This window comes from Mrakia frigida (genome assembly GCF_051309035.1).
Source record: "Mrakia frigida strain ATCC 22029 unplaced genomic scaffold BDY24scaffold_30, whole genome shotgun sequence".
Classification (NCBI taxonomy): Eukaryota; Fungi; Basidiomycota; class Tremellomycetes; order Cystofilobasidiales; family Mrakiaceae; genus Mrakia; species Mrakia frigida.
Genome location: NW_027481251.1, coordinates 305,430 through 326,265, shown reverse-complemented (window position 1 = coordinate 326,265; position 20,836 = coordinate 305,430). Strand labels below are relative to the sequence as shown.

At 53.6% G+C, this 20,836-nt stretch overlaps 10 protein-coding genes across 10 annotated transcripts in view; 1 reads left to right on the top strand and 9 right to left on the bottom strand.

Moving 5' to 3' along the window:
• Nucleotides 1–598, bottom strand: part of BDY24DRAFT_371770 (HPP family protein) — a gene marked incomplete at both ends in the record, with an annotated part of 2,760 nt that extends 2,162 nt beyond the window's left edge. Inside the window, one exon of the mRNA XM_076638170.1 lies at nucleotides 5–598. Coding sequence (XP_076494020.1) covers nucleotides 5–598 — 594 coding nt within the window. The remainder of the gene's footprint in view (nucleotides 1–4) is intronic.
• Nucleotides 312–1,428, bottom strand: BDY24DRAFT_169867 (uncharacterized protein; the record flags this gene model as incomplete). Its single annotated transcript, XM_076636243.1, has 1 exon — nucleotides 312–1,428. A coding segment is annotated over one exon (834 nt), but the record flags the coding sequence as incomplete, so codon positions are not given.
• A 43-nt stretch (nucleotides 1,429–1,471) lies between these two features.
• On the bottom strand, nucleotides 1,472–4,843 carry BDY24DRAFT_365382 (phosphate permease). The gene is made up of 17 exons (XM_076637930.1): nucleotides 4,659–4,843; nucleotides 4,479–4,500; nucleotides 4,398–4,407; nucleotides 4,126–4,328; nucleotides 3,954–4,038; nucleotides 3,763–3,871; nucleotides 3,592–3,692; nucleotides 3,433–3,518; nucleotides 3,089–3,268; nucleotides 2,966–3,020; nucleotides 2,733–2,895; nucleotides 2,567–2,663; nucleotides 2,418–2,498; nucleotides 2,279–2,328; nucleotides 2,062–2,194; nucleotides 1,929–1,982; nucleotides 1,472–1,842 (listed from the first exon to the last, which is right to left on the bottom strand). Exons 1-17 carry the CDS (start codon nucleotides 4,775–4,777, stop codon nucleotides 1,726–1,728), a joined length of 1,665 nt encoding a protein of 554 aa, XP_076494018.1. The 5' UTR covers nucleotides 4,778–4,843; the 3' UTR covers nucleotides 1,472–1,725.
• Nucleotides 4,844–5,347: 504 nt separating this feature from the next.
• BDY24DRAFT_417693 (pyruvate kinase) lies at nucleotides 5,348–8,061 on the bottom strand (the record flags this gene model as incomplete). Its single annotated transcript, XM_076643757.1, has 15 exons — nucleotides 5,348–5,419; nucleotides 5,532–5,687; nucleotides 5,758–5,875; nucleotides 5,941–6,065; nucleotides 6,132–6,260; nucleotides 6,333–6,383; nucleotides 6,452–6,579; nucleotides 6,654–6,723; nucleotides 6,796–6,913; nucleotides 7,035–7,231; nucleotides 7,339–7,470; nucleotides 7,543–7,583; nucleotides 7,659–7,733; nucleotides 7,786–7,867; nucleotides 8,038–8,061. 15 exons carry the CDS (start codon nucleotides 8,059–8,061, stop codon nucleotides 5,348–5,350), a joined length of 1,518 nt encoding a protein of 505 aa, XP_076494017.1.
• Nucleotides 8,062–8,641: 580 nt separating this feature from the next.
• BDY24DRAFT_398697 (beta-class carbonic anhydrase) lies at nucleotides 8,642–9,972 on the bottom strand. The gene is made up of 8 exons (XM_076641722.1): nucleotides 9,876–9,972; nucleotides 9,687–9,782; nucleotides 9,561–9,586; nucleotides 9,428–9,467; nucleotides 9,226–9,312; nucleotides 9,047–9,109; nucleotides 8,862–8,967; nucleotides 8,642–8,788 (listed from the first exon to the last, which is right to left on the bottom strand). Exons 1-8 carry the CDS (start codon nucleotides 9,888–9,890, stop codon nucleotides 8,721–8,723), a joined length of 501 nt encoding a protein of 166 aa, XP_076494016.1. The 5' UTR covers nucleotides 9,891–9,972; the 3' UTR covers nucleotides 8,642–8,720.
• A 247-nt stretch (nucleotides 9,973–10,219) lies between these two features.
• On the bottom strand, nucleotides 10,220–10,811 carry BDY24DRAFT_398695 (uncharacterized protein). Its single transcript, XM_076641721.1, has one exon. The coding sequence runs from the start codon at nucleotides 10,537–10,539 to the stop codon at nucleotides 10,348–10,350; it is 192 nt and encodes a 63-aa protein (XP_076494015.1). The 5' UTR covers nucleotides 10,540–10,811; the 3' UTR covers nucleotides 10,220–10,347.
• A 2,320-nt stretch (nucleotides 10,812–13,131) lies between these two features.
• On the bottom strand, nucleotides 13,132–16,086 carry BDY24DRAFT_443767 (phosphoribosyltransferase-like protein). The gene is made up of 8 exons (XM_076644796.1): nucleotides 15,310–16,086; nucleotides 15,122–15,140; nucleotides 14,785–14,966; nucleotides 14,017–14,195; nucleotides 13,634–13,785; nucleotides 13,489–13,530; nucleotides 13,366–13,411; nucleotides 13,132–13,298 (listed from the first exon to the last, which is right to left on the bottom strand). Exons 1-8 carry the CDS (start codon nucleotides 15,674–15,676, stop codon nucleotides 13,251–13,253), a joined length of 1,035 nt encoding a protein of 344 aa, XP_076494014.1. The 5' UTR covers nucleotides 15,677–16,086; the 3' UTR covers nucleotides 13,132–13,250.
• A 200-nt stretch (nucleotides 16,087–16,286) lies between these two features.
• On the top strand, nucleotides 16,287–16,796 carry BDY24DRAFT_417689 (uncharacterized protein; the record flags this gene model as incomplete). The annotated part of the gene is made up of 4 exons (XM_076643756.1): nucleotides 16,287–16,316; nucleotides 16,438–16,518; nucleotides 16,611–16,633; nucleotides 16,724–16,796. 4 exons carry the CDS (start codon nucleotides 16,287–16,289, stop codon nucleotides 16,794–16,796), a joined length of 207 nt encoding a protein of 68 aa, XP_076494013.1.
• Nucleotides 16,797–17,223: 427 nt separating this feature from the next.
• Nucleotides 17,224–18,634, bottom strand: BDY24DRAFT_398690 (SDR family NAD(P)-dependent oxidoreductase). Its single transcript, XM_076641720.1, has 7 exons — nucleotides 18,559–18,634; nucleotides 18,251–18,437; nucleotides 17,920–18,079; nucleotides 17,720–17,855; nucleotides 17,637–17,650; nucleotides 17,511–17,576; nucleotides 17,224–17,420 (listed from the first exon to the last, which is right to left on the bottom strand). The coding sequence occupies exons 1-7, from the start codon at nucleotides 18,603–18,605 to the stop codon at nucleotides 17,278–17,280; spliced, it is 753 nt and encodes a 250-aa protein (XP_076494012.1). The 5' UTR covers nucleotides 18,606–18,634; the 3' UTR covers nucleotides 17,224–17,277.
• BDY24DRAFT_169754 (uncharacterized protein) lies at nucleotides 18,564–20,835 on the bottom strand. The gene is made up of 3 exons (XM_076636242.1): nucleotides 20,400–20,835; nucleotides 19,969–20,314; nucleotides 18,564–19,864 (listed from the first exon to the last, which is right to left on the bottom strand). The coding sequence occupies exons 1-3, from the start codon at nucleotides 20,653–20,655 to the stop codon at nucleotides 18,763–18,765; spliced, it is 1,704 nt and encodes a 567-aa protein (XP_076494011.1). The 5' UTR covers nucleotides 20,656–20,835; the 3' UTR covers nucleotides 18,564–18,762.
• Between the last annotated feature and the right edge of the window lies 1 nt (nucleotide 20,836).

The following is a 20,836-nucleotide window of genomic DNA, read 5'->3' as shown; positions in this document are numbered from 1 at the left end:
TAACACACTTGGGTTCCCGAAGAAGAGAAGAGAGAAGAAAAACCTCGTCCATATCCCCGAGCTCGTCGTTTCCTCGATTTCCATCCTCCTCGTCCGCTCCTCTCCTCTCGTTCTCGTCCCATCCAACCTCCTTCGCCTGCTCCAGCATCACCGCTCGCAAAGCCACTATCCCAGCATGCTCACACCTCATCAGATGAGCCTCATCCTCTATCTCACCGCACCCATGCCTACAAACTCTCTCCCTCCTCGGCACCTTCTCCTCCTCCCTCCGAGTCCGACCCAGAACGACGACGCGAAGATCGGAGTGGCCCGAGATGAAGCGGAGGAGGGTCTGTTGGTGTGATTGGTTGGAGATGTAGTAGAGGTGCTGGAGGGAAGTGGAGGGAGGGAAGTTGACGGGGTGGAGGAAGGGAAGAAGGTCGTTGCTGATCGCTCGAGTCCTCGACGCGTTCTCCTCCCAGTCGTGCATCTTTCCCACCATCTCCTCAACCCACTCGAATTCTGCCAGCTCTTCCACCGTCCCCGGAAGCTCCAGCCCCATCCTTCCCATCTCCCTCAAGACCGTCGCGTACCAACCTGATGCGCGTCTGAGCTTCATCGAGTCCAGAAGAGCTTGATGAACGAAGGTCGACGGAGGAGAGGAGGCGAGGTGTTGGAGGTAGCGAAGGGAGAGTTGAAGGTAGCGGGATCGAAGAGGGAGGATTCCAGTGAGGAGATAGATGGGAGGGAGGTGGGAGGTTCGGGAGAGGGAGAGGATCTGACGGAGGTAGTTTTGGTGGGCTTGTTCGAGATCGCGAAGGTGGGAGGATCCGAGAACAACGCAGGCTCCGAAGGAGACTGTAGGATCAAGGAGACCCTTGGTGAGAGTCCTCTGCTCGGCTGCTGTAAGTCCTCCGAGATGCTGTCGTTGACCGTAGAGCCCGTGTGCTGCTGAGTTTCCCTGAGCGATGAGACGTCCGACGTGGTCTTGGAATCGATCCGACGCGTTCCCTGTTTGGAAGACGACTCCGATGTACTTGTAAGAGTTTCCGAAGGGGATGTTGTCGCCGTTGAGGGTGAGGGGTGAGGAGGTGGAGACGAGGGACTGATCCTTTCCGAAGACGACGACCTGGGACTTCGAGGGATTTGCGATGAGGGAGTGGGAGTTGGCGAAGAGAGCGAACTCGTTGAGGAGTTGTTGAAGCCCTTCTCGAGAGCCGGAGAGGAGGAGGACGTCGTCGGCGTGTTCGATGTGGGAGATGACGATGGAGTTGAGGGAGAGGTGGTGTGGGTGATGAGAGGTCTTGAAAGTAGAGAGGAAGAGGATGAAGAGGAGAGGGGAAAGGGGGTTTGGACGTTAGAGGAAGAAGAGCCGAAAACGTCGAGCTCACTTTTCGGCCCAGCCCGGGACCAAACAGCTCTTCTGTTCCCTTCTTTTCTTCTCTCAGCAGCCAGCATAGAGCAGCCGAAGAATCTTTCAATCTCGTCATTATCAGCTCTTAGGCCTCTCAAGAAGGCTGGAGGTGGCAGAAATTCTCAGTCAAGCGAAGAAAGGGAGAACCTGTGAGCTCAACTTTCAGTCTCCTCACGCAGACAACGGGCGCCAGAAAAATCTAGTCTAGTGAAGAAAGATGCAATGAAACCCGTGATAGACAGCAGCAATGAAACTAATAATGTATAAAGGGAGAGAGAGAGAGGGCAGCTGAAGGCAAAGAGAGGCGAGGGAGAAAAGAGGAACGGCACAATCTAAATGGAGGAGGTCTGCTTGTTCGCCTCAGCCTCTCGTTGAAGCTGAGCATCTCGAGGGTGGACAAAGTTGGTCTGGTCCTCGTTCGAGATGTCCTCGAGGGATCGTCCTTTGGTCTGAGGGAAGGCGAAAGAAGAAGAAAGGGAGAGGTCAGAACGGATCGACGCGTCGAATTGTGATCACGAAGGGAAGGAAAGCTTGCCTCGGGGAGGAGGAGAGTGGAAGCGATACCGGTGAGCATGAAGAAAGCGAAGAGCTAAAAAAGAAGGGTTTGAATAGGGTCGAAGGTCAGTAAGCGTTTCGTTCGTGAAAGTTGAAGACGCGTTGAAGCGAACCTCGAGAATGTGCTTGACAAAGGCGTTGGTTCCTCCGATGTCCTTCAGTCGAGCAAATCCGACCTGAGCGACAATGGCTCCGAGCTTTCCAGAAGCAGCGGAGATTCCGTGAGAGGTAGATCGGTATCGAGTGCTGAAGGGCAAAAGAGAGAAAGAGGTCAGCCTTCGTTTGGGGATGCATTTCCTCCCCAGTCACGCGAGGATCATCGGACTCAACGGGAAAGCCTCTCCTGGAATCACAAAAGTGGTAGTGTTAGGTCCGAAGTTCTGAAGAGAGGAGGGAAGAAGGGAAAGAGCGAGGACGGTCAGCGTTCCGAGATGAGGTGGGCGAACGGAGAGGGAGAAATGCTGCGAACCTGGAAGAAGTTGGCCATGCAGTAGAAGAAGATGAAAGCCTTCTTCCCTCCGTCGGTGGAGAGGAGCTTGTCGTATCCGAACTGGGAGGAGTGGGAAGGGACGGTCAGCGTCGCCCGTCGGAACCGATCTGCGCACGGAAGCTACTCACTCCCATGATGCAGAAGATGATGGTAAGCAAACTGAAACCCATGAGCTGAATTGGCTTTCTTCCCCAGGAGTCGATGAGCAAGAAGGAAGCCCAGTATCTGTCGTCGAAAGGAGACGGCGCGTCGAGGTCAGTTTGATCAACGCGTCGTCGTGCGTTCAAGACTCACCCAGGGATCAGACCTCCAGCGGAAAGGACCAAGTTTCCAACACAGATATCGTGGAGCTTCTTGTAGGCGTTTTGTCCAACAGTGTTTCCGCTAATGGCTCCTCCTCCGAATCCAATGGCGGAAAGAACGATGGAAGAGTTGAGTCCGAGACCGTAGAAGGCAACTGAGGAGCGAAAATGAGAGCGACGCGTCAGGATCATCTTCCCTCAGGAGTCGGGCAGAGTAATACTCACCATCAAGTGCGAACCAACTCCAAGCGCAACCGAGGAGGATCTTTCCGTTGGCCCACTGAGAAAAGAAACGAGATCGACGCGTCAGATTCGATTTCCCTTCGCAAATCGAACGAACCGACTGACCTTGGAGTTGTAAGCGAAGAAGTCCTGTCGGGAAGCCTTGGGAGCAGCGACCTTCTCGACGGTAGCATCAGGGTCGTGAACGAATCCTCCGGTGGTGAGGAAGACCTCGACGTCCTGCGAAGCCTGCTTGACGTTTCGTTCGATGTCCATGGTGAATCGGGGAGTCTCGGGGATGGTGAGCTGGAGAAAAAAGAAGGAAGATGTCAGACGAAGCTGGTAGAAGGGGCTTCCCTCCAACAGGCCCTCGAGAAGGTCGAACCGAAAGCGCTTCTCAAGTCCGTCGCTTCGAAGGCTACATACAGCAGCAGGGAAGCAGGAGAACGAGCTTGTGGTTATCAACTCACTCGGAAATAGAGAGCGATCACTCCAGGTACGCAGCCAAGACCTATGAGAATTCTCCAGCAGTAGTCGACATGCTTGAAAACGAGGACTGGAGGGAAAAGAGGAGAGGAGAGGGAAGCGTCAGACGACGAGAGAAAGAAAGGGAGACGAAATAAACTTACCATCGTCGTTGATGATCTGGTTCTTGAACCCAGCGACACAACAGAATCCTACAAGAGCGGCGGCAAAGTTACCCCATCCCTGGCAAGCGAAGACGGCGGTCCTGTACATCAGAAAGGGGATCGAGTCAGCGAGAGCGAAAACGCGTCGAAACGAGAGTCGCACGAACTCACATCATCCTTCCACGGATTCGGGTAGCAGCAAACTCTGAAGTGATAACGGCAGATAGTGGGTAATCTCCTCCAATCCCAACGCCCATGATGAACCTCCAGACGATCAGGACTGGAGGAGGTACGAAGGAAGAAAAGTCAGCATCGCGGCGCTCGAAAATCGGGAGGCGCGAAGGTCCAGGACGAGGACTCACCTCCGAAGATAGAGGCTCCAGGTCCTTGTCCAGCGACGGCTTGTCCGAAGGTAGCAATGATGATGATCATCAACTCGAGTCCGTACTGGAAAAGAGAAAGGAAGAGAAACAAGAACGACGTCAGAAAACAAAACTCGACGAGCTGGAGCAGGAAGGAAATGGAAGAGCTCACCATCTTCTTCCTTCCGACAACATCAGCGAGCCATCCGAAAAGCAGTTGACCGACGAAGGTTCCGACTGGCGTGGCGACCTTAATTCCTAGGTCCTGATTCGCTGATAGCGTGTACTTGTGGTTCGTTCTGTAGACATAGCCGAGCATCGTAGAGACAATCGAGATGGCGAAGACGTCATACGAGTCGGTGAAGAACCCAACACCTGAAAAAGGAGAGAAAAAGTCAGCGAGAGAGTCCGTGCGAGGAGGAGGGAGAGACCAGGTCGACTGACCTGCAACGACCTGAGAGGAAAACAATGGAAAGGGGGGTCAGTATATACGAGAAAAAGTGACACGGTGAAAACTCTTCTCACGCAAGCTTTGACGTGGAACCAACTGAGAATATTCGAAAGCGGGAGGAGGGGAGAAGACAAGGTCAGCTCCGATGGACGCGTTCGTCCGTCGATCCTCCCTCTCTCTTTCCCTCCCAGCAGCAGCGAAGAAGACGGAGACTTGATGAGTAGAAATGAAGGAAGAAAGAACTATAGACTCACGAGAACTTGGCCTCATCGATCTCCCTGAGAGCGGCTCGTCGTCGCTCATCGACCGAGTTGTAGTAGCCAGGCTGAGCCTGAACCTGAGCCTGCTCCTTCTCAATTTCGAAGTCGGACATTGTTGAGTGTCGAGGGAACGGAAGGGAAGTGAGAAAAGGGAAGGAAAGTAGGGAGGAGGGTGAGGATGGTGGTCTGAGGGAAAGAAACGAAGACGATCCAAAAATGGGTTTTGAGGCTCCTCGCGGAGGAGAGGAAGTCAAAGAAAGAAGAACGTGCGCGTCGGAACGATCAACGCCTCGCCGACCCTCTGCTTTCCTCTTTTTTCCTACCTTTCCGACCCTTCTCTGCTCTCTCTTGATGTCCCCAAGCATACAGAGAGAAGCGGCGGATGCGTCGGAGCCGTCGGTTTGTTTGATACCGAGCCGTGCAGCAGAATTAAAAGAAGGAAGGGCTTGGGAGGTCTTGCCCAGGAAATCGACTCCTTCCAAAGCTCAAGCTCTCGAAGGATCACCACCGTGCGTCTTTCCTCCCCCCCCCTCTCCCTCTCTGTTGCCGAACCCAAATCTTCCCCACTGGACGCGGAGGAAAATCTGGAATGAGAAGGAGAAAAGAAGAACGTTTCATAGATTTGAGCTCACAAACAACCCGCTCCTCCTCGTCCCTGCTCGTGTGAGCTCCATTCCGGATCCTCACGTCGAATGAAGAGGAGCTCGTTCGAGTTCCGAAAGGTCGATGGGGACCGTGAGTACTCGAAGCGTGTTCTGAGGGAGACGGAAAACCCAGAGAAGCAGAAGAGGTCAGAATCCGCGACGAAGGCGGGAACGGGACGAGACGACGACTCGAAGCGAGGACTGCTGAACGGAAGCTACATACCGTATGGCCAATTCCTCCCTTCCAGCCTTGTAAGCATACGACGGAGTCTCCTGATTTGACCATGCCGAAAGCCAGAGCCTTCTTCATCGCGAACCGAAGCCTGTTGTCAACGTCGTTCTGCCAGATTTGTCCAGGAAGGGGAGACGCCTCTGGATACTGAGAACAGATAGGAACGAGAAGTGAAGTCAGCCACACCGTGGTGAGATGAAGGAAGAAGAGTACTAACGAGGAGAGGATAGACTCCTCGATGAAGGTTCAGAGCTCTCGCCGTCGTCTCACTCCTCGAAATCGCCAGGATCGGAACGGAAGGTCGGTACTTTGAAAGAAGAGCTGCCGAGACTCCACTGCAAGAATCGAAAGTGTAAAAGGAGTCAGCAGGAGTGAAAAGGGAGGAAAGAAGAGCTCTCACCTCGTCGTCAAAACGAGAATCGCCGAAGCGTTTTGCTCGACGGACGCGCTGACAGCTGCGACGGAGGTCGTTTCGTTGGTCGACGTTGGTTTGGGAGCGAGATCTCTGATGTCGTTGAAGAGAGGCTGGAAAAAGAGGAGATGAGTGTCAACGAGACGGAGAGGAGAGGAAAGGAGAGAGAACGAACTTACGGCATGACAGATAGAGGACTCAGCGAGGAAACACGTCTCTGACATGATCTTGACTGCTTCCATCGGATACGAGCCTCTCGCAGTCTCGGCTGACAGCATCACAGCATCAGCTCCGTCTAGAATGGCGTTCTGACGTCCAGGATTCAAAAAAAAGGAGGTCAACGGAGCGACTCGAGACAAAGGAACGGAAACGGAACGAACAGCGACGTCGGAGACCTCAGCTCGAGTAGGCCTGGGATTGACGGTCATAGACTGTTGGAATCAATGAGGAAAGAGTCAGTGAAGGGGGAGGGGGAAAGAGAGAGGAAGCAGCGACGAACTTCCAACATTTGCGTCGCAACCGCGACGGGCTTCCCAACGACATTGCACTTGGCGATCATCATCTTCTGAGCCATGAAGACCTGGGAAGAAGGAATCTCGATCCCAAGGTCTCCTCGAGCAACCATGACTGAAAAACGACGGAGACGGGAAGGTCAGCTCAAGGCGCGTCGAGAACGAAACGAAACGGAGCTCAGGACTCACTTCCGTCGGCTGCAGCGAGAATCTCATCGAAGTTGATGACTCCTTGCTCGTTCTCAATTTTGGCGATGACCTAGCACCGAAAAATAACAGGGCCTTTAGCTCATCGTCGAGAAAAAGGAGGAAAAGGAGGAGAGGAAAAAACCTTGACGTGGGTCCCATCGACTCCCAATCCAGCTCGAACTGCGAGGACGTCCTTGGCAGATCTCATGTAGGAAGCGAAGACCATGTCGATTCCGTTCTTGACTCCGAACTGTAGATCTCTGGAAAGGGGAAAAGAAGGTTTCGAGTCAGGGTGCGAAGCCGCGTCGACGAGAGCTCAAGATCGAGCGTGAGACTAAGCAGCCTGATAGAGCCTCCACTCAACGACTTGTAGGCACTCACCTCTTGTCCTGCTGAGAGAGAGGGGGAAGGTCGACCTTGGTTCTTGGCAAGTTGACTCCTTTTCGACTCGAGAGGACTGCAGTGTTGACCGCTCGAACTCGTAGCTTGTCTCCCTCGATGGAGATGACCTGCAGGGCGAGAACTCCATCGTCGACGTAGATCAACTTTCCAGGCGAGGTGACTTTGACGATGTTGGGCTGGCAAAGGGGGAGAAGAGCGAGACGCGTCGAGGCGGGCGAGAAGAAAAGAGGTCAGCCTCGGACTGAGAACTCGGGGGAAGGAATGGAGGGAAAGGAAGACGAACGTAGTCGATGTAGAGGATGTCTCTGGTCCCCTTCTGAGCATAAGAAGGATCCGTGGTGATGTAGAGCTCGTCGCCAGCTTGCAGTTGGACGTCTCCCCCTTCGAGCGATCCAGTCCTGATTCCGGGCCCTTTCTGTACAGCGAAAGCAAAGACAGATACGTCAGAAAGGTTGGAGGCAGAAGAGATCGATGAGCAACTACTCACAGTATCGAGAGCAAGAGCTAGAGGCCTCTCGTCGGGTCGAGCTTCGATGGGAAGGCGACGTTCAGGTGAGCTCAACCTTTCTTCTTTCGAGAACAAGGGAAGGCTGAACTCCTCACCACGAACGGCAGCTTGAACCATGTCGATCTCAGCTTGATGTGATGCATGGTCTCCGTGTGAGAAGTTCATCCTGACTGGAGAGGAGGTCAGCTTTCGGAGTCTGGAGGAGGAGGGAGTCGAGCTCACTAATGTTCGCTCCAGCATCTCTCAACAGCTGAACCTTCTCGACAGTGTTGATAGCAGGTCCTATGGTCGCGATGATGGCCGTCTATACGGGAACGTGTGGTCAGCAAAAGTGAGCGAAGACGTCGACGAAGGAAAGGGATGAACGGACCTTGCGTAGATGCTTGCTTTCCTTTTCATCGAAAGGGTTGAAGCTGAAGGGGGTAAGGTGTGTTAGGGATCGTTCAGAGAGACAAGTGAAACTATTTGACTCACCTGGTGCTTAGTGATGAGAGCCATTCGAGAGTGGACGACGTCGAGGACTGGGGAAGAGGAAGAGGCAGGGAGGGAGGAGCAGAACGAGGTCAGCTCGAGCTCAACGGATCTTTCCCTCCCTTCTGCTGCCCTCTGTCTCTATAGTCTTGGCTCCTCTACCTCAAACAAGCTGAGTTCAAGATGGATGGATCCATCCTGCCGATCAGAGAAGTGCTGATAAAAAGCAGGAAGTCCTTCTCGAGCTTCCCAGGAAGAGAGTTTCAGCCCATCTCTCCTCCTCCCCTCCCCTCCCCTCGAGCTTCTCTTTGCTCCATCCATCCACCCCTCCACTTCCACCTCCGAGTCGGAACCGAATTTCACAGACTCACCTGTTGGTATGACATACTGATTTCTTGAGGTTGAAGTGGTCGAAGGCCATCTTTCTTCTTTTCTCGCTCCTCTTGGTCAGAAGGGCGTCGGCGGAAAGGAACTGAGATGACGAGTCGAAAGAACAGAGGGCGGTATATCTCTGCTCTGCTACTTCCATGCTCCCTTTTGCGTGAGCCATCAGCAGCTCGACATCATCATGAATCGTAGAAGGACATGGAAAGACGGAAACTACGTAGCCCGAAAAAGGAACTGAAAGAAAAGCGAAACCCATCAACCCTCGAACTCGCGACGCGTCTCTCTTCTCTACTCTACGCTCAGGCCTTGACCTCAGTGATCTTCCCGTTCTTGACGTCGTAGACGTATCCAGTGATCTTGCTCTTGCCTGAGAGACCAATGAGAAAGAGGGTGTCAGCTGAGAGTCAAGCGTTCGAGGAGGTGAGAAGAGATGGCCTGACTCTCTTCGAGAATGTAGGGCGAAGCTTTGACGAAAGCGATGTCGTCTCGAACGGACTTCTCGATATCGGAGAAGGGGAGAAAGGCGATGTGGTCGGCGTGGACGTACTGTGGAGAAGAATGAGAGGGAAAGCCGATCAGTTCGAATTTACGACGCGTTGGGATCTCTTCGAGGGAAGAAACCCACAAGCTCCTTGTGGATCTTGTCTCTCAACTCAACATCGGTGAAGGTGAGCATTCCACAGTCGGTCTGAGAAGGAAGGAGGGAGGCGCAAAGAAAGACCGGAGGTAAGCTCGATCTCCGACGCGTCTCAATTTCGTCGAATTATCGTCTCTCTAGGGACTTGCAGGCAGAGTAAGACGTACATGGTGGATGATGACAATTTCTCTAGTTCCAAGAAGCTGCTGAGAGATGATGAGAGATCGGAGAGCGTCGGAGGTCCGTCCTCCAGCCTGGGTGAAAGAAGAGTTCAAAGCAAACGGGGAGAGATCGAGTATCAGCTCGAACGCTCAAAGAAGGTGAGAAGTGATGTGAGTAGATCTAGTAGAAGATAGAAAAGAAACGAACGTTTCGAATGACATGAGTGGATCCCAAGTCGATTCCGAGGCTGTTCACCAAGTGCGAAGGAACGAGGAGGAGGGATGGCGAACGAGGGTCAGCCGAAAGCTTCCAACCTGAGCTACTGAAAGAAAGAGCGTACGCTGCAGCAGGATCAATTCGTGCGTCCTGAGAGAAAAGAAGCAGGAGAGGAAGGGGATGAAGATCAACGAGAGAAGCAGGAAAGGCAGAAGCGGGAAGACTTTAGCGGAGGAAATCACGGATTTACCATACAAACGACAACGGCGACAGCTTTGCTTGGAGGAAGAGCGAGGTCTCCCTGAGTGAAAGCCTTAACATAGGACTCGTTGGACTTTGCGAACGCCTGTGGAGAGGAAAGAGCGGAAGGAGAAGGTGGTGAGCTTCGAAACTTCTGCTCGTCGGCGGGAACGGAGCGAGTAAGGTTTGTTCGACTGACAACGGCTTGGGACATGCTGGAGAAGTCGTGGGTAGTTGGAAGATAAGTCTTGAAGCGGAGAGAGTGGGAGAGAGCTGTGGTGGGTGAAGAAGGGAAGGAAGGAGCGGAGAGCGACGACCATCGATGGAAGGAAGACCTCCACTCCCGTCGATAAGACGCCATCTTGTCTTCTTTTCAGTTCCAGATATGCAGACTCAACGAGCGAAGATCTCCAGGATATCGAGCGTGAAAATGCGATTTCTACACGTCTCTCTGGTACTGCTGGCGAGCGAGGTAGAGGAGGACAGTGAACGGCTGCTGACCGTTCGGATCGACGACGACGCGTCTTTTTGGCCTGAAGTCCAACGAGCTTTGTTCTCCCGGGCGAAGAGATCTGTCATGCGCGAAGGCGTCAATAAACCTGGGGAGATATAAGTTGTGTTCACAAGCTCGATAGAAGGAAGGAAGAAAGGCAAACCCAAAAGTCGGAGGTTTACAACACAAGGGAACGCGTCGTCGCACTCGGTCGCCTTCCTCTATCTCCCACAGCACAGAGACGCCTTCTCAAAAAACGCGTAGCTAAAGAGCGTACATCAAAACTTGGCACGATACCCAGAACCACTCCTCCCGCTCCCTCCCTTCGATTCCCTGAGCGCAACCTGACTCCCCCACCGGCCCAGACCATCCCCTGATTCGTTGCTCTCGAGATCCGCTTCCCTTCCTCTGGCTCGGTCCATGGTCGAGTCCATCACGTAGGTTTCAGTTGGTGCGATCATTCCACGAGACGCGTTGGAGACGAACGCTGGAACGGAGGGAGATGCGTGCGACGTGGATCGGGACTTCAGATGCCAGGCCTGTTGTGAGGAGGGAAGAGAGGGACATCAGCTTGAAGAAAGTAAAACCAGTGTGTAGAGAAACTGACTTTGAGGACGTCCTCTGTTGGAGAGGAGAGAGAAGGTCAGTTCGAAAGAGTGAAACGAGGAGCCGCGATGAAAGAAGAACCACGGACCTTGACTTCCGAAAATGAAGACGACCATGCAGCTAATCCCTGCGTTGCTCCAGTCTCCAGCGAGAGAAGAAAAATCTCCCTGGCTGACGATGGAGAAGCTGTGGAAGCGGGAGCGGTGGGCAAAGAGATTGAACGACGCGTCAGAATCGAAGGAAGAAGCAGCTTGTCTGAGAGCAGGAAAAACTCAACTCACATCAGAGCCAAAATGACGCAGAGACCAAAGAGCCCCAGCCTGAGGATCAAAGGAAGGCTCGCTCCTCCGAGAGTGAACGGCCCGCTGCTGGAGGGTTGATCTTGGATCTCGTTCGAGATCTCGGACGCTTTGCGGATAGATCGAAGGGCGAGGAACTGCCGACAGAGAATGGTGGCGATCAATATCTCGAGTATGATTGTGAGCAGAGTCGTGATGGCTGGAAAGAAGGGGGAACGGGAGCGGGCAGCGAAGACGCGTCAGTTTGCGAGTGATCTGGAGGACGGAGAGAAAACTCACCAGTGAAGATGCTGAACCCTTTGATGAAAGTTGAGTCGTCGATGCCCTGTGAGTACGGGAGAGAAAGTTGGCGTGAACAAAGAATCGAAGCATGAAGAGAAAGAAACCCAAAAGGAAGCGCGAACGAACACAGTACAGAACAGCCTGAAAAACCTTCTTCCGATCCTCCAGTCCAATCGATATGGCCGAAGCGATAAAGATGATCCAGACCGCCCAAGGGGACACCAGAAGGTAGATGGCGAGGCTTTTTGAGTCGCAGAAAGTCGTCCATCGTCCTTGAGACGCGACGATTCGGATGGTGATCTTCGAGGAGAGCGAAGGGAGAGAGATCAGTACAGGAGACAAGTGAAATAAAGGGATGATGGAGCAGTCACTCGAAGAACGATGTTGAGAGCTGCCAACGACTTGGGAAGGAGGAAAAGGGGAGCTAGGTCAGGCAGGCCAGTGGAGGAAAAGAAGTCGAGCGGTCGAGAAGAACTCACCTGAGCTGGCGAAGTTCCGTAAGCAATCGAGGCACTGGCGAGACATACACCAAATCTAACATCCTCCTTCGGTCCGATGAGAGTGCCAGAGAGGAATCTGGAAGGAGAAGGACAAGGAATGAGCTTCGCTTGTTTGACCGTCGTTTCGACCTCCCTTCCCGTTGGCACCCGTTCCATTGAAGAAAGAGTTGAGCTCACAGAACGCTCGTCCCTATACTTACTGCCATGAACACCGCAACCAAGTTCGAGATCGTTGCGTCTCGCTTGACCCGACGGGAGAGAAACGTCCACAGGAGCGGGACGAGGGAGAGAAAGGCGAAGAGCTCGAGAGAGAAGTAGGCGATCACCACGCGTTTTGGCTGCTCGTACGTTCTCAGATACGCTGGCAGAGGCTCGACTGGCGGGGGCATGTGGGTGGAGAGAGAAGAAAGAGAGGTGGCGGATGAGAAGAGGAAGACGGTCGTCGTTTGAGGACCTGGGCCTGAAGTGCTTCTCGAAGTTCTTTCTGTCGGGAATCGGTGATTGGCGTCTCGGATACAGTTTGGAGCGGGAGGGGGTCTTCGGTTCGAAGAGAACGAGGTGGATAAACCTAATCTTTTGAAGAGGGGAGAGAAGGGGACCGGGAGGAAGCTTCGACTTCACAGGTTCCTTCGAATTGAAGCGTGGAGATTAGTGAGACAGGCCAGCGTTGTTGAGGTCCATGGCAGCGTTAGCTGAGCCTCGATGTATATCCAGAGTCGGCATGAACATGTTGAGAAGAGCAGAACAGTCAAAAAAGAAAGAGGAGGCCGAAGGAAGACGTCGCCGTTCCTTCCCCCATCGAAGAGGTCAAACAGATCTAAAGAGATCGCAGAGTGGCAGTTCGTCCCGCGAAAGAGATGGGAGGCGCCTTGGTTGTGTACGAGGAGCTTCGAGGAATAATGATACGAGGGGAAGAGTAATCTCTGCGTGGAAGAGGAGTGAAGACGAAGAAGGAAGGAATAGAAAGAACAGCTCGATCCGAAACTCAGTCCCTTCCTTCGAACGCCTCGAATGCTCTTTTTCTGTGTCCCTCTGCCTTAGCAGTTCCTCTCCAGTTCATGCTACGGTGACAGAACAAAATTGGCATCTACGATAAATCGAAAAGGGCAAACGACAGCTCTAGAGGAGATCTAGAAAGAAAGATGGACGAGAGAGAGGACGCAAAGAGCAACAACGAACTGTGACCGTCCTCTTCGTAGTCTAGACACTCCGAAGCTGGACTGAGTGATTGAAGATACAGCTACCTGAGAAGAGGCCGAGCCGTTCATTACCCTGACCGGGGTGAGGGTTGGTGCGACAGGAGACGTCGTCGTCGAAGCGACCTGGCTCTTGCTGGTCTGTAAAGAGGTGCTGCTGGTAGTAGTTATAGTCGGTATGGACGAAGACGCGTCGATCTAGAAGTCGGTGCTACCGGAGAGCTCGAAGTTCTTGAAGTAAGAAGTCTGAGGCGAAGGGGAAAAGGGTTCGTCAACGCAGAAGATCAACAACATGGACGACGGGTGGACAGACCTGTTGTTGAGGACTACTCCAGGTGGCGTTGCCGCCCCCGAAGAAGCTGGAGGAGAGATTGAAAGCGCACAGGTCAAGTTCGAGGAAGCTCCGAAAGAAGGTGGAGGGAACGACGCGACGCACGAAGAGAACCAGAGACCGCCCTCGAAGATCTTGTCCGATGCTCTGAAGAACGGACCCAACAGAGAATAACCAAGGGAAGTGGGAGAATAGTTAGGTACTGGGCGGCGAGAAAGTCCGAAAGAGGAAGGGAAGAGACGCGTCGTACCTGATCTGAAGGTTCTCGTGAGTGAGCGCCAGTTCGCTGTTGAAGTAGAGCTGAATAACTCCGTTCGAAGCCTCGGCAGGCGAGTTTAGGCGGACGAAGAGCGAGATCTTGGACCAAGAACCGGTGGGGAACCGGAAGGTCGCTCGGGAGAGCTGGCGAGGAGGAGGGGGAGAAAACGGATCAGTCGACGAGACCTCTCGATCGCGACTGCTCGAGATGGTACAAACAGATGTGCCGAAGAGATCGTTGCACTCCACCGAAATCCCACTAGAACATAAAGCAGGAGTCGTGGGTATGTAGGCGCCAAAGGTCAGCTCGAGTCGTCGAGGTGAGTGGGGTCGTTCTTCCTCTCTCTTCAAACTGGAAACAGACAGAAGACTGACCTTATCCTGCCATAAACTCCACGACTTCTGCATGTAGTCCACCGCCGCCTGTGACTTCAACGGAGTCGACGGAGGTGGTAGCGAGACTGGAGTCGAGAGCGTCGAAGCGAGCTCGGAGAGAGACGAAGGGAGGTTGCTGCTCGAGCTCGCACTGCCGATCTGCAACAGCAGCAGAATGACTGAGGTTGGAAGAACGAGCATCGACGAAAGAGCAAGAAGAAGGGTGGAAGGGTGAGGAAGGTCGGAATGGACGTTGAAGGTCAGCAAGCGAAGAAGAAGAAGAAGAAGACAGATCGGGGAGGGAAACATCAAAACGCGGAGAAGAGGGAGGTTCGAGAGTGAGCGAGGGGCTGCTGCAGGAGACCCGACCTGCAGTGCATGTGCAGTTCTACGAGTTTGCACTGCAAGTACCGGTGTGCTAGAAAAGACGAGCCCCAGCTGGGGCGGAAGACCTTCGTCGAACGCGGAAGCGAAACCCTGGAGCGGCCCTCTTATCGATCGCAAACTCTCCTTCGGCCTCCCCCATTTAGAAACCTGGAAGAGCTTTGATGCTTCTCAGCAAGAGAGCCCACCCATGCGCTGGTTCAACTGAGAGAGCATGATAGCTGTCGAGGAATAACAGGCAATCGAACCGCCAGGGCCAACGTCGCGACGCGTCGCGTCCCCTCTTCCGACTCTCGAAACATCATGAGATTCGAGTTCTACTCACCACTGTACGCTACAGACTCCTTCCTCGAAGCTCCCCGAAAGCCCCCTCCTCACACACACACTCGTACTCCTTGCATCGAAGGCAGTTGGCGACAAAGATGTCGTACTTTTCCACGAGGGCTTCTCCGAGCGGTCGATTTGGTTTGAGGTAGAGCGACGCGATTCCCACGACCTCGACGTTGTAGGATTCGAGGAGGGCTAGAACTGCTGTGATCTGGGTTCCTGTGTCGATCCATTCATCGCTGTGGGGAGAAGCGGGCAGGGGGGCGAGGAGGAGGTGTGGTGGTGAAATGGAGGGTGGGAAAAGAAAGGGGAGAAGAGTGAGCTGCCCGCGAGTAGTGAGATGATGCTTGAGAAGGTTGAAAACTCGAGAAGCGATCCGAGAGCATGGGCTTACACTACGAGCACGCGAAGGCCTAAGAAAGAGGAGGGAGAAAGGGATGGGGTCAGTATGAAGAGGAAGGACGAACGTGTTGAGCTCACTTCTCCTTCCCTCCTCTCCCTCCCTTGACTTTCTCGCCCGTCAAACCTACCCAAAGATACTCTCGCTCCAAAATGAAGAGTAGGGACGAGAATCCAACTCACCAGGCGTCAAGAGATCCTTCCTAATCTCGAACCTTTTTGTCTTCTTGCTGTAATCGACGAGCTCCTCTGTCCTCGCGATTTCCTCCTCGTGCAAGGGCAGCTTCCCTTCCTTCCTACACAGAGCGATTGGCTTCCCCGTCTTAGCTGCTACAGCTCCTGCGACAACGAATCCAACGGCGTCTAGAGCGATTATGGAGTCGACCTCCTTTTGGGAGAAGTGGTTGACGATGTCTTCGACGAAGGAAGGGAAGGCGGTTGGTGAGGCGAAGAAAGGGGAGAGGTCCGAGCGACCGAGGGAACGAGGTTGGCGGTCGACAGCTTGAAGATAGGAAGAACGACGAGAGGTAGAGTAGAGGTGGGAGGACATCGAAGGAGGTTTGAGAGGAGGAGAAGAGAGAGAAGGAGACAACCGTCGGCGGGAGACCGGCGATTCAATTTCGGACGAGCTTCGATGAGGGAGCGAAAGTGTCTATGTTTTCCTTGCAGGAACAATCTCCGAAGCTCTGAAGGACCAAATTGATCAGATGAAAAATATAGGGTGCTCGGGGCTAATCGACAAAGCAAAGGAAACTGCTCGTCGAGATTTGAGCGACGCGTCGGGAGTTTAGATCGCAATGTCGATCTCCAGTCCCTTCACTCGAGATCGAACAACTCGGCCATCCTTCATGATGGCCAAAAGCTCCCTCCTAAAAATGAGGAGAGGGAACGTATCAGTAAACCAAAGAATGAAGGAGGAGAGACGCGACAGGAACTGATCTCGGTTTCGCCAAAACGGTCACGTCCTTTAGCGGACTTGACCTCAAGAAGATGATATCGGCGAAGGCTCCAACCTTGATAATCGTTCCAAGAGTGTCGGGATACCCTAGCATCTCAGCTGCGAAGACGATGGAAAGCTGATAAGTCGAAGCGCGTCGAGTCGAGGTTGACGAAACAAGAGCGGCGTTCACTCATCAGCGTTGCACGTAGCATGTTTCAAGATGATGGGAGAAGGAAGGACCGAGGCTCGAGTAACGAACTCTGACGCTTGGAAGGGACCCATCTCGCCCAGCATGTCTGAGTGAGAGGTCGAAAGAAAGAAAAACGAGCTGTCAGTTGTGGATCTTCGAGCCGTCCTTCGTTGAGTCACAGGTTTCCGAGGACGAGCCTGCCTACGGATGCCCCGTCGGAAGAGATACCTGCACTGCTACCGGGGTTGATCCGATCAGAAACGTGAGTTCGACTTTTTCCTTTCCTTTGTCTCTCCTCCTCGGAAATCGAGACTGATGACCATCTTCTCGTCTCTTTCGTTGAACCTCTGGCAGTACATGGATTACACCTACGACACGTTCGTTCTAGTCTTTCCTCTCTCTCCTTCCCTTCGTGCCTTCGTCGACGCGTCTGACCTCTTCCTTTCCCTCCCTGTTCTCGTCTTCAGCTGCATGACCAACTTCTCTTCCGGCCAGGCAACCCGAATGGTCGCTCAGGCTCAGACCTACCGAGGTCTCTAGACGAACGGAGAAGAGGGTTGAGGGAGAACGACGCAGGGGGACGAGGAGAAGCAAAAAGGTTCGACGAAGGCGACGAACGAGGATCAGCGTGTATACCAGAATCTTTATCTTTCAGTTGTAGATTTTCGATCATTATCAGCGGTATCGTATGGAACGCTGGGTGGAGAACGCGATGGTATTGAGCTCGAAAGAGAAGCAGCGAAACAACGAAGACGGAGACGAAACTGTTGACTACTGTAAGTTGACGAAGAGTCCTCCGTCGACGAGAAGGCTTGAGCCTGTGCAGTATCGAGAGAGATCCTGGAGGATGTTGAGAAATGCACGCAAAGGGAACTCGGAGTCAGCGGTGGATTTCAGATTGAAGACGACGTCGCGTTCGGAGAAAACGAACCGATGCGAAGAAGACGGCCGCTCCAGCGATATCGTCGGCTGAAACAAAGGATACACAGGATTTGTCAAAAAAGAGCCGAAGGCCAAACATCTAAAGAGGGATCTCGAGGGGGAGGAAGGAAGAAAGGGAGTACGCACGAACTCCGAGTCGACCGACACACGTCCGAGCAGACATGGCTTTCTCCTTCACGGGATCAGCCAGGTCGTCGACGTTGATTGCGGTTGCGATGGTTCCTGACGGTCGAGAGTCCGGAGGGAAAGTCAGCCATCTTGAACGCGGGACAGAAACGACAAGCGACGCGACCCATTCCTGGAAGCACTTACCAGGCAGCACGCTGTTGCAACGAATCCCATGAGGCCCAAGAGCAATAGCGCACGATTCCATGAGACCTAAGAAGCGAATTGAGAGTGAGGATCATTCAAGGAAGGCGAAAGGTCGATGCGACGCACTCTTGATTCCAGCTCTGAAAGGAGAAACAAAGCAGAAGAGATCAGCTCAGAAACAGGATCATGTGAAAATGCTGGCCTCTCACTTTGTAGGTGTGTAGTGAGTCTGGTTTCCTCCTCCGACGAGCGCACTGATGGACGAGATGGCGATGATGGATCCTCCAGGGGGACTTTGCGTCGCCATCTGGTTTGCGACAGCCTGGGTGATGTAGAAGGTTCCGTCTGAGAGGAAGATTCTTGAGATCAGTATAAGTCATAATAAGGGAGAAAAGAGAGACGTGCCCACCCATGTTCACCGCTTGGGTGATTTTGTAAGTCGCGAGCGGCATCGTGAGGAAAGGAGCGAAAGGACAGATCCCAGCATTCGAGATGAGGACGTCGATTCGATCCGAGAGCGTGAGAGCAGCTGCTACGATCTTGGTCGAAGTTTCGGGCAGTGAGATATCCTGTGGGACGAGAAGGGGAAGGGGAAGGGGGGGAGGAAGGTCAGCTTCGAAGCTGGTGGAGGAGGTCAAGAACCGCCAGCGAAGCAGAATCCAGCTCCATTGAAAACTTTGAATCATCTCGAAGGACATTTCAGGTGATCTAGGGTCTGAGAAGATTGGGTATGAACTCACTCCTTCGACCTCTACGCTCTTCCTGCCCAACTCTGCGATCTCCTTCGCGATCTCCTTTGCCTCTTTCCTGCTGAGCTCGTCTCCGAAGATATGGAGGACAACGTCGGCACCGTTTCGAGCCGACTGGATGGCACAAGCTCGTCCAATTCCTCTTGAGCTTCCAGTAACGACGACGGTCTTTCCTTGACTGATGATAGAAGGAGCGGTAGGAGAGGAAGGGGAAGAGGAAGGGAGCGGAGTGAGCTCAAAACGAGCGAGGCTCCCAGTTCGAGGAGAGCGAGAGCGAGAGCGAGAGAGAAGAGTCTTACAGGAGGTTGGTGGTAGGGAGAGGTCCGGTAGATGGGACGGTCGACATGTTGAGATGGAAAGCTGGGAGGGTGAGTGGTTGGTTGCAGAGAAGAAGAATCAGAGGGCTGAAGGGAGGAGAGCAAAGGCGACGGCGGCGGATCGATCAACCGACCGACCGAGTTCGAGAAGGAAAAAAAGAAAGACCACGCTGTAGAAAAATACACTCATGAGATTCCGAGATCTACTCTATCAACACTAGATTCCTTCAACTCTCTCTCCCGCTTGACCTTCTCCCAACACTCAACCGCCAGCTCCTTGACCTCCTCCTCCTTCCTCCCCTCCGCTCCCAACCACCCGTCCCCCCCCTCGTCCAACCCCCGAGCCTTCAACCTCACAGCGTCGGTGACACTCGAAACCTGACCTGGGTCGATGTTGGGAAACCAGCGACAAATCTTCTTCCCGGAAAGAGCGAGGTTTGTTCGTCGACGAAGGAGGAGCGCGTCGATCTCGCTTTGTCGTTCGGTGAGAGTGGAAACGTAGAGGTCTTCCTTGGAGGGAAACGATTGAAGGATGAGAAAGGTAGTAGGTTGAAGGAGAGAGAAAGGCGGTGGTAGTGGGGTCGGAGGTTGGGAGGAGGAAGGAATGGGTGTTGGGGAGGTGTTGGCAGGAGGAAGTGGGTGGGTTTGGAGCCAGCGGAGGAAAGCCTGGAAGAGAGGTATCTTGAGTTTCGTTCTTTGTTTTGAGTTCGTCTTCCTCGATCTCGACGGGTCCTTCGATACCAGGTTGAGGAGCGGGTCGTTGTTCGTCGACACGTCAAGGATCTCCGACGCCTCCATCACTCGCTCCCAGCCCTTCCTCAGCAGTCCATCTTCCTTTCCCAGCACCCAGTTGAAAAGATCTGCCTCTACCGCCTGCTCTCCCTGACTCTGTATCTCGTTCCACCGACTGAAGTCCAAGCCGAAGAAGCGACAGGTCTCCTCGACGTCGTTCGATAATGAGAGCTCGAGCGAGGGCAAAGGGACCGTGGTGGACGTTCCGAAGAGCTCGACGGAGTCCGGTGGGTTTGGGAAGTTGTGAACGAGAGTAAGAGATCCGTGCGAGAAGATGATTTGGCGACGAGTGAGCTTGTGGAGGGGGAGGGAGAGAAGGAGGGAGAGTCCAGAGAAGGAGAGGAGGAAGGATTGGAAGGCGACTTGGGACGGGGAGGACACGAGGATGATATCGACCTGAGCGACAGGGGGTGAGGAAGGGGAGGGTGGAGATGGGATGGGGAGGTCGACCAAGCTGTTTGGGAGGAAGGAGGAGAGAGGAACGGCGAAGGAGATGCTGAAGAGGAGGAGGAGGAAGCGAAGAGGACAGGTCGAGGTCAGCAGCAGCTCTCTCAGGTCTCCCAAGGCCTCAAAATTAGGAGAGCATGATAGTAAACTGACATCGGTCCATTCCTCTTCCATTTCACAGCTCCTAGACGTCTAGTCCAGTCTCTGGTTCGTCCGCCAACGCCGTCGTCCTCCAGTGTCGATGCCTCCTTCCGTCGAGCTTCCCCCCCCTCTCCCTGGCCTTCCCAGCTCGCTGAACCATCCTTTGGAGCTTCCCAGCCATCTGCTCCAGCTACGACGTCGATGTCTCCGAAGGATGTTTTGGTGAAGTGTTTTGGGATCGAGATTGAGGAGGGAAGGAAGGAGGAGTTGGGTTGAGTGTCGAGGGAAGATGAAGGAGCTGTGAGGGCGGCGAAGACGTGGCTTTCGAACGTCGCATACTGAGAAGGAGAGAGTCGAGCTGTATTGGGAAAAATTGAGCCTCCCATCTAACGGCGAGTCGTAGTTGAGAGTGAAGAGAAGATGGAGAGGTCGGACGAACGAACCGGAGTTTCGCCTCTCCCTCCTTCCCTTCCTTCCAAGCCGATCGAAACTTCTCTTCGACGTCGGACTCTTATCAGTAACATCAGGGAGGATTTCTTTAAGTTTTCCCTCCACAAGGAATCTACGACTCAAAGAGACGCTCAGGAAGAAGCAGGCCGTCGGACGTCGACCGAGCTCACGTCTCTCCTTTCCTCCCGTCGTCTCCCTTAGATACAGTCCCGTCCATCCCTCCAAATTTGAATCGCAGGCTAAGGCCATCTAGGCCCTTGACCACAGCTTGTTCCTTCTCCCTTCTCCTCCAGCTCGCTTCATGCTCCGTCCTCCCTCGCCCTCCTTGAACCTTCGCGCGTCGTCCTTGCCACGTCGATACCTCTCTCCTTTTTACCCTCTCTCTCTTCCTTCAACCAGCAAACGAACCTCAAAACTAAACTGAATCGAC